Below are 10132 nucleotides of genomic sequence, written 5' to 3' on the forward strand. Positions count from 1 at the left end.
AAGAGCATTAAACTGCTATGCGTATACTTTCAGTTAACCAGGTATTACATTATAATATGTAATATGTAAAATATGACAACGTTCACAAATCCTTTTTTTCCAGCCATTTTTGGCTAAAAATAAGGCTCTATAAAATTTTACGGATTATCCATTACACTAAATTTTATAGTCCCCCTCAAATAGATTTGCTGATGGCAGACAAATAAGTTGTTTTTTGTGTGCTGTCATACAGGCTCATTTGGAATGCTCCTGGGTGTTATCTTCCCTAAAAGCAATGCTTCTGCGGTAGAATACCTCTATGCGTATGGCATCTAAGACATGCTGCAGTTTTATTTTTCTAATTTTCTCAGGATGACAAAAAAACAAAAACTGACATTGGTGACACATAGAGGGTACAGTAGGGCATCATACATATCCAAGGGTAACAGCCATGTGCATAAATCACATCAGTTGCTGAGTTGCCCATAGCAACCAATCAGATGGCTTCTTTCAGAGGCCTTTTCAAAAAATGAAAGTAGCAATCTGGTTGCTATAGGCAACTGGTTAACTTTTGCTCTGGACAGGTTTTGATCTCCCCCATGGAGTGCTAAAGCTTGTACATAGAACTTAATGGAGAGGTAGCATGCATGTGTCACCATTTTTCCATATGTTATGCCTTTTGTTCAGTCCCCAGCAATCTTAACATGTAGGCTGGGTTCACTCAGTTATTTGATTTGTATTTTTGAAAGAAAAACACTTTTAATCAGAAATTTTTATTAAGTGTTATAAAACACATACAAAAACATAAACCCAGAAAACCCGTCGCACCCACACAGAACACCCCCTCACCCCTGTGTCCGTCCTTCACAGCAGATAAAACAAAAACAACAATGTTAGAAATGACACATTTTAATATATTTAATCATCCCCCAGACAAAAGGCATAATCAAGACAACATACCCCCTTAAGGACCCCTTGGTACTTAAGGACCCATGGTGTACCTGTATGCACGCGGGAATTTTGCTCCCCCCCCCCCCCCCCGAGATCATTCAGCAGTGCAAACCCCCCCATGTTGGCGATCGCCGCAATTTGCCGGTCAAAATTGAACTTTTTCTAAAGTTGGGTGTACCGTAGAGCCCTTTTTCATATAGACATGGATTTATCAACTGCTTTTTTTTATTTTTTTATTTGGACGCACTAAAAGGACGCAAGTCTCATTTTTTTGCGCAAATATACACCACCTCGGAGGACACGTACCAAAGTGTCTTTTCACACAGTAAGGACTGCAACTCCCCTCATGGACAGACTCTGCCCATGATGGGAGTTGTAGACCAGGGGTTGAGGTGCAGATCGCAGCACGTCATTATCCAGAGACCCGCTGCGATCCGCATTTTATGAACTGTAAAAGTCGGCGGTACATGTGGCTCCACTGCGCTACCGCCGGCTCTCGTAATCCCCACCGCCGGAACACGGGAGCTCTGATTGGTCAATAGCTATCCACCAATCAGAGCTCCCCTCTCCCGGCGGGGATTAGCGCAGTGTAGCCGAATGTGCCGGCGGCATGTATAGTTAATAAATGGGGATCGCAGGAGAGTGAACTGCAGTGATCTGCCCTTGGACTACTACCCCTATCATGGGACAGTCTGTCCCATGATGGGAGTAGTTTGTAGTACCGCAGCGCTGCTGAGGGATGGCACTAGCACATCCCCCGGCTGTGGGACTTTTGGGGCTACTACTCCCATCATGGACAAACTGTCCACGATGGGAGTTGTAGTCCAGGGGCTGAGGTGCAGATCGCACCGGGTCATTCTGCAGAGACCCGCTGCGATCCGCATGTAAGTTAGGAAGCCGGGCGGTACATGCGTCTACATCGCGCTGCCCGCGGCTTCTATATACACTGACATAATTCATAATCCCCGCCGGGAGAGGAGAGCTCTGATTGGTCAATAGGTATTCTCCAATCAGAGCTCCCGTGTTCCAGCAGCGGCGATTATGAATTATGTCAGTGTGGTCTGTGGTCGTGGGGGGCTCTTCACTGCTGCTTCTGGTAGTTTCAAAACTACAACTCCCATCATGCCCAGATAGCCTTTGGCTGTCTGGGCATGCTCGGAGTTGTAGTTTTGCAACATCTGGAGGGCAGCAGTTTGGAGACCACTGTAATCTGTGCTCATCCAGATGTTGCAAAACTACAACTCCCAGCATGCCCAGACAGTCTAGGCATGCTGGAAGTTGTAGTTCTGTAACATCTGGCCCTTCAGATGTTGCCAAACTACAATTCCCAGCATGCCTTGGCAGTCTGGGCATGCTGAGAGTTGAAGTTTTGCAACATCTGGAGGGCTACAGTTTTGACACCCCTACACAGTGGTCTCCAAACTGTTCTCCTCCAGTTGTTGCAAAACTACAACTCTCAGCATGCCTTTCGGCTGCCTGGGCATGCCGGGAGTTGTAGTTTTGCAACAACTGGAGGCGCACTGGTTGGGAAACATTGTCTGTTTCCTAACTCAGTGTTTCCCTACCTGTGTGCCTCCAGCTGTTGCAAAACTAAAACTCCCAGCATGCGCTGACAAACCATACATGCTGGGAGTTGTAGTTTTGCAATAGCTGGAGGCGCACGGGTTGGGAAACACTGAGTTAAGTAACAAACTCAGTGTTTTGCAACCAGTGTGCCTCCAGCTGTTGCTTAACTACAGCCCCCCATGATGGGAGTTGTAGTTTAGCAACAATTGGAGGCTCCCTGTTTGGGAACACGCTGCATTATGTGCGCTCTTCCCAGGGGAGAGCACAAAAAATGTACTAACCCATATTCCTTTGTTTTTCTTTTCTTCTCATTTCAGATACGTGAATGCAGAGGACTATGTCAGATTCTGTGGACTGTGACGATGACCAGCATTTTTTTTTTATTTCAATAAAATGGTTAACGAGGGCTGTGGGGGAGTGATTTTTTTTTTCAATGTGTCATGTTTTTTATAGTTGAAATTTCAGGGTTAGTAGTGTAAGCTGTCTTATAGACAGAATCCATTACTAAGCCGGGGCTTAGCGTTAGCCCCAAAAATCAGCTAGCGCTAACCTCCAATTATTACCCCGGTACCCACCGCCACAGGGGTGCCGGGAAGAGCCAGTAGCAACATGCCCGGAGTGTCAAAAATGGCGCTCCTGGGCCTAGGCGGTAACAGGCTGGCGTTATTTAGACTGGGGAGGGCCAGTAACAATGATCCTTGCCCACCGAGGTAACGTCAATCTGTTGCTGCTTGGTTGGTATCTGGCTGATACTGAAAATAGTTATTTTTTTTTTTGTTTTGTTTGTGTGTGGTTCCCTAATTTTTTCAGTATCAGCCAGATACCAACCAAGCAGCAACAGCCTGACGTTACCTGGGTGGGTGAGGACCATTGTTACTGGCCCTCCCCAGCCTTAATAATGCCAGATTCTTACCGACTAGGCCCAGGAGCGCCATTTTTGACGCTCTGGGCCTGTTGGTACCGGCTCTTCCTGGAAACCCTGTGGCGGTGGGTACCGAGGTAATAATTGGGGGTTAGCACTAGCTGTTTTGGGGACTAACGCTAAGCCCCGGCCTGGTGATAGAATAGGTCTATAAGACGCCGTCCACTACTAAGCCTGAAAATTCAATTATAAAAAACACAACACAATGAAAAAAAATGTTTTATTTAAAAAAACACTCCCCCACAGATCTCGTTAACCCTTTTATTGACAAAAAAAAAACGCTGTTTATCATTGCAATCCACAAAATCTGACACAGTCCTTCGCATAAACGTATCTAAATTTTAAAAGGAAAAAAAAAGTTTAGTAAATTTTTTTGTTTCCACACACCAGCAAAAATGCAAGAGAAAAAACACAAGAAAAACTGACAACGCAGGAAAAAGCTGGGACAGTTTTTCTGGCGTTTTTTATGATGCATAAAAAACCTCAATGGAATCCTGGCCTCAAAACAATAGAACAAAATCCTTACATCCACATCCACTTTTCCTGTGAGGTAGAGAAGGAGTGTACGGTAGAGCAAGGGGGGGGGGGGGGGGGGCGTTTCTATTTTTGCACAAGATTTATCTACAGCCTTAGTAAATTCTGAGCAAGAGTGTACAATGACACGAAGTGTAAATGGATAGAACTGTGTCTACAATAGACACATAATGATGACCCCCCCCCCCAATATACATTTGAGGTCTAAATTGGTGATTTGCACAGGGGTGGCTGATTTTACAGTGGTTCTGACATAAACGCAAAACAATAAATACCCACATGTGACCCCATTTTTAGAAACTACACCCCTCACTTAATGTAACAAGGGGGGTATAGTGAGCCTTACCACACAGGTGTTTGACGAATTTTCATTAAAGTTGGATGTGAAAATGAAACTTTTTTTTCACTAAAATGCTGGTCTTACCCTACATTTTTCATTTTCACAAGGGAGAATAGGAAAAAAGCACCCCAAAATTTGCAGCCCCATTTCTTCTGAGTAAGAACATTCCCCATATGTGGATGTTAAGTGCTCTGCAGACTAACTACAGGGCTCAGAAGAGGAGGAGCGCCATTGGGCTTTTGGAGAGAGAATTTGTTTGAAATTGAAGGCCATGTGTGTTTACAAAGCCCCCATAGTGCCAGAACAATGGAATTTAAAAAGGGGTGCAGTGAGCATTTACACCCCACAGGTGTCTGTGACAGATTTTTGGAACAGTGGTCCTTGAAAATGAAAAATTACATTTTTAATTTGCACACCCCACTGTTCCAAAGATCTGTCAAACGTCAGTGGGGTGTAAATGCTCACTGCACCAGTTATTAAATTCTGTGAGGGCTGTAGTTTCCAAAATGGGGTCACATGTGGGGGTCCACTGTTCTTGCACCACGGGGGGCTTTGTAAACACACATGGCCCCCCGACTTCTATTCCAACCAAATTCTCTCTCCAAAAGCTCAATAGCGCTCTTTCTCTTCTGAGCACTGTAATTCGCCCGCAGAGCACTTTACATCCACATATGGGTTATTTCCACACTCAGAAGAAATGGGGTTACAAATTTTGAGGCTTTTTCTCCTATTTATTACCCCTTGTGAAAATGAAAAATTTGGGGTAACACCAGCATTTTAGTGAAAAAATCAAATTTTTCATTTTCACATCCAACTTTAGCGGAAATTTGTCAAACACCTGTGGGGTGTTAAGGCTCTCTGTACACCTTATGTTTTTTTTTTTTTGTTTTTTTGCTGTTCTGGCACCAAAATTTGCTTTCCAAAAGCCAAATGTGACTAGTTCTCTTCTGAGCATTGTAGTGCGCCCGCAGTGCACTTGACATCCACACATGGGGTATTTCCATACTCAGAAGGGATGGAGTTACACATTTTGGGGGGCATTTTCTCCTATTACCCCTTGTAAAAATGTTACATTTGGAGGAAAACTATCATTTTAGTGGGAAAAAAATAAAAAATTAATTTACACATCAGACGTCGACGAAAAGTCGTCAAACACCTGTGGGGGGTGTTAAGGCTCACTGTACCCCTTGTTACGTTCCTTGAGGGGTGTAGTTTCCAAATAGTATGCTATGGTTTTTTTTTTAAGATAAGATGTCTTTTGCAGTACTCCTTTCTAGGGGATTCCGGACAGTGTCATAAAGTGCCTCCTGTACGAGGACCCGGCATTGCTGCGGCTAATGCGCGTGTCGTCTACCACGGCGTCATCCTGAAGCCGTCACTCCTCCTGCATGGGAGGGCCTGGCCCTGTACAGGAGATTGCGGAGGGTTCCAGTGTTCGGACCCCCCCCAGCGATCAGACACTTATCCCCTACACTCATTTTAGGATTATGGGATCCACACCTATTCTAATGATAGACCTTGAGTTGTATTTTGTTTTCTGTTGCAGGTGGACTGGGTACAGTGTGATGGAAGTTGTAATCGTTGGTTTCACCAGGTCTGTGTTGGTGTTTCTGCTGAAACAGCTGAGAAGGAGGATTATGTGTGCACTCACTGCAATGAAGCAATTGTGGCTGCACTGAAATAAGGGCAGAATTCCCCCTCCTTCCTCAACAAATCAAGACTTTACTCCTCTACCCAAGTTGTGGGTGGGATTGATAAGAACAATACTCACAGGAGCTTTAGGATTCTTCTTCTTTCCTTTTGACACATGTCTGGTTTCCTTTCCAGATCTGGACCCCAATGGTGCTTTTCAGACCCTATAAATTCACTTCTCTATCCAGGGAACTCAGACTTCACTGAAAGATGCATTGTTTTATATGATTTCATCAACTCTACAGCTGTTACATATAACAGATCAGCTGGTTCTCCAGCACAGTTAGTTATAAATTTGTTTGTTTGATATCTGAAAAGAGGCTGTTGTCCCCTTCATACCTCATTTTAGGGATTGCAGGTCACTGCAGTACACAAGGGAGTCTGGATTCATTATTTCACTTTGAATGAGGTACAAAGATTTGAGGTTTCTGTTCCACTTAAGACCATACAGTTTGTGTTTTTTCTTTTTGTGTAGGAAAGTTTTCCTGAGCAATAACTTTGATTTTGTTGCTTTTCTTTCTTAAATTCCAAAATGAAATCAGATGCTGAACTTTTTGCTCTGAAATAAAACCCTTTCAAAATAAGGGTCTTGTACAGAAATGTTGGGTGAGTAGGTGCTTAGGACAGCCAGAGTGTTAGACATAGCAAACTGAGCTGTACATCAGCTTTCCTTAAATCCCTATTAATTATTATTTCTTGTTTGTTTTTGGCTTTTCTTGTAGCTTGTATTAAAATTTGCAGTTTATATTGTGGAATTAAAATCCTTGGTTATAAAGAAAAAGAAAACGAATTTTACTGTAATTAAATACTGCATACCTGTACATGTATCATTATAAATAGTTTTAATTAAGTCGTCTTTATGTAAATGTTAATCTTATGCTAGCAATGCTGATATGACTCTAGCTATATATACAGTTTTAATGATTTACATCCCAAACAAATTATTAAACATATCTAGATATGTTAAAGTTTTCCTCAACCACCTAACACCTTTAGGGTCAGGTCATTTTTCACCTTAAATGGGCACTTCTAAAATATATCCTTATGGTATATCACTAACATTTTAACCTGTCAAGTTCTGTATGTTTACACCCTGTTCAATTGTTAGAACAAGCCAGGAGAAGTTCACTCTGCTTTGTGTCACGTTACCGAGCCAGTTGCATAATGTAAGTCTATAGGACAGTCTCAGTCACATAGATGCTAAGTGGGGAGAGGGGCATGTGGCAGAGCTCTTCTCTACTCACTCGTTCTAGTAATCGGTTGGTGATCCCTAATGTCAAAAGTTTTTAGTTTTTTTATATGTAAATGACACGTATACTTTAATACCCATGGCCCAAGCCATCACTTTATGTGATAATAGCGTTATGATGAATTTACTTTATGCTAGAGTTTTTATGCTAGTTTTTTTTTTCTTCTTTTTGCAACACATTTTAGTTTATACCACTGGTAACTTTAGATTTGATATATTCAGTTATTTAAATAAACAAAAAGGCAGTCCTCTAAGCTAATAGTAACATAGTTCATAAGGTTGAAAGAAGTTCAACCTATAACCCTGAGTCCCTACTGAGTTGATCCAGAGGAAGGCAAAAAACCCTCATACTAGAGGTAAAAAAAAATTCCCGACCCCAAATATGGCAGTCAGAATAAATCCCTGGATCAACCTTCTGTCCCTATAAATCTAGTATACATAACCAGCAATGTTGTTATTCTCCAAAAATGCATCTAGACCCCTTTTGAACTCTTTTAGGGTATGTTCACACTGAGGAATTGGGGCGGAAATCAAGCAGAAATTTTCTGCCTCAAAATATTATTGTTACTTTTCCACAAGAACTCACAGAGATTTCGAGCGGAATTCCACACGCGGAAATGAAAATTTCAAGCGGAGGAGGAGAAGAGTATAATATATATAATATATATATTATATAATATTATATATATATATATATATATATATATATATATATATATATATATATATAATTATCCTCTTTTTTTTTTATGCGGAAATTCCGCGCCAATTCCGCGTGGAAATTATTCTGACTGAAAAAAAAAAATCAACATTGATCTCTATGGGCGTAAGACGCTGATTCCGCCTGAAAGAAAGAACATGTTCTTTCTTCAAGCGGAACAGACTTCCTCATCAGAATTCTGCTTGAGGAAATTCCTCAGTGTGAACTGAGAGGCAGAAATTCTGTACAACTCTGAGGATTTTCCCTTCTGAATGATTTGGAGAGGAAAAAGCAAGCAGATTTACTCGTGGAAATTCCTCTCCAATTCCTCAGTGTGAACATACCCTTACAGAGTTCACCATGACCACATCCACAGGCAGAGAATTCCAGTCTCACTGCTCTTACAGTAAAGAATCCCCGTCTGTGCTGGTGTAGAGGATGCCCCCTTGTTATGGATACAGTCCTGGGTATAAATAGATCATGGGAGAGATCTCTGTACGGTCCCCTGATATATTTATACATAGTTAAGTCTCCCCTAAGCCTTCTTTTTTCTAAACTAACCCTAACATCTAACTTTTAACATTTATCGAACATTGATCTCTTATTTATCTGCAAATATTGCAATTTTCATTATAAATAAACATAATATTCCTATTAACTTAGAGGACTACCTTTTTGTTAAATGTTTTTCTTATTTATTCTGGTATTGGATTTAGGTTACCTCAGTTTTAGGTACGTGAAGTGAACTGCACTTTATTTTTGTCATTCAGTGTGTTTTTTTTAACGTAGAAAAAAAAAATTCCATCGATTAATTTTTCTCATTTTGATATATTCTGCTTGTAAAAAGAGGGTAATCCCACATAATACATAAATACATTTTGTACACATTTACTATATGGCTACTTCACATTGACATTGTCATTCTTTTACTTTCAAAATTGCATTTAGAAAATTTTATAGAAATCAACTCAAAGTGGAGGTGGAATTTTAAAGTTGAATTTTTATTTATTTGCAGATATTCCAATTTAATTCACTTTTATTTTAAGAGTTTTATTAAAGTTTTTATTACTAACAAAACAAAGTGATAACGACTGTAGACCTAAGGTATATCGCTGTAGCAGAAACATGACATTATTGAAAGAAGAACATGGAACAGAACTGAAAAATCGTTGTTCTTGATAGCAGTGCATTATAGATATATATAATTGTTTCAAAAAGCCTGTATTAATCTGAAGGCCCGGGGTTACTGGGAAAAACAGACAAATAGACCCGCACACTATGGGAGACAAACTAGACTCGCAAATGGGGGGGGGGGCTGTTGGTGATGTATGGAGAACCCCCCCCCCCATATAACCAGAACAGTAATTTGAACAGTTAAAAGAATTATCCAAATAAGTTATCTATGGCTGCTAAGTTGTGAAGCATTCAATATAGCATGTTCCAGCCTCTTCCTACAGTTAACCCCTTAAAGGAGTAGTCCAGTGGTGATTCAGTGGTGAGCAACTTATCCCCTATCCTAAGGATAAGGGATAAGTTGCAGATCGCGGGGGGTCCGACCCCTGGGGCCCCCCGCGATCTCCTGTACGGAGCCCCGACAGCCCGCTGGAATCTCCGGCTCTGCCATAGAGCTGTATTGAGGGGGCGTGTCGGCCGCCGCCTCGTGCGGGGGTCGACACCCGCTATCTCGGCGGAGAGCCGGGGCCCCGTACAGAGAGATCGCAGGGGGCCCCAGCGGTCGGACCCCCCGCGATCTCAAACTTATCCCCTATCCTTAGGATAGGGGATAAGTTTTTCACCACTGGACTACCCCTTTAAGGACCCAGGATTTTTCCGTTTTTGCATTTTTGTTTTTTCCTCCTTACCTTTAAAAAATCAATACGCTTTCAATTTTGCACCTAAAAATCCATATGATGGCTTATTTTTTTGCGCCACCAATTCTACTCTGTAATGTCAGTCATTTTACCCAAAAATCTACGGCGAAATGGAAGAAAAAATCATTGTAAAACAAAATTGAAAAAAAAAGCCATTTTGTAAATTTGGGGGCTTCCGTTTCTACACAGTAAATTTTTCGGTAAAAATGACACCTTCCCTTTATTCTGTAGGTCCATACGGTTAAAATGATACCCTACTTATATAGGTTTGATTTTGTCGTACTTCTGGAAAAAAACTTAACTTCATGTTGGAAAATTTAAACGTTTA

At 41.4% G+C, this 10132-nt stretch overlaps 1 protein-coding gene across 4 annotated transcripts in view; it reads left to right on the plus strand.

Moving 5' to 3' along the window:
• The window catches only part of KDM5B (lysine demethylase 5B), a 110878-nt gene extending 103063 nt beyond the window's left edge, over positions 1 to 7815 (plus strand). For 2 of the 4 annotated variants that reach the window (XM_056557536.1, XM_056557535.1), the window contains one exon: positions 5839 to 7814. In XM_056557536.1, the coding sequence (XP_056413511.1) occupies positions 5839 to 5976 (138 nt within the window). In that variant the 3' untranslated portion in view covers positions 5977 to 7814. Of the gene's footprint in view, positions 1 to 5838 lie in introns of all 4 variants that reach the window. The other 2 variants (XM_056557533.1, XM_056557537.1) reach the window with 1 other exon arrangement.
• Positions 7816 to 10132: the final 2317 nt, after the last annotated feature.

The sequence above is a fragment of the Hyla sarda genome, chromosome 2 (genome assembly GCF_029499605.1).
Source record: "Hyla sarda isolate aHylSar1 chromosome 2, aHylSar1.hap1, whole genome shotgun sequence".
Taxonomy (NCBI): Eukaryota; Metazoa; Chordata; class Amphibia; order Anura; family Hylidae; genus Hyla; species Hyla sarda.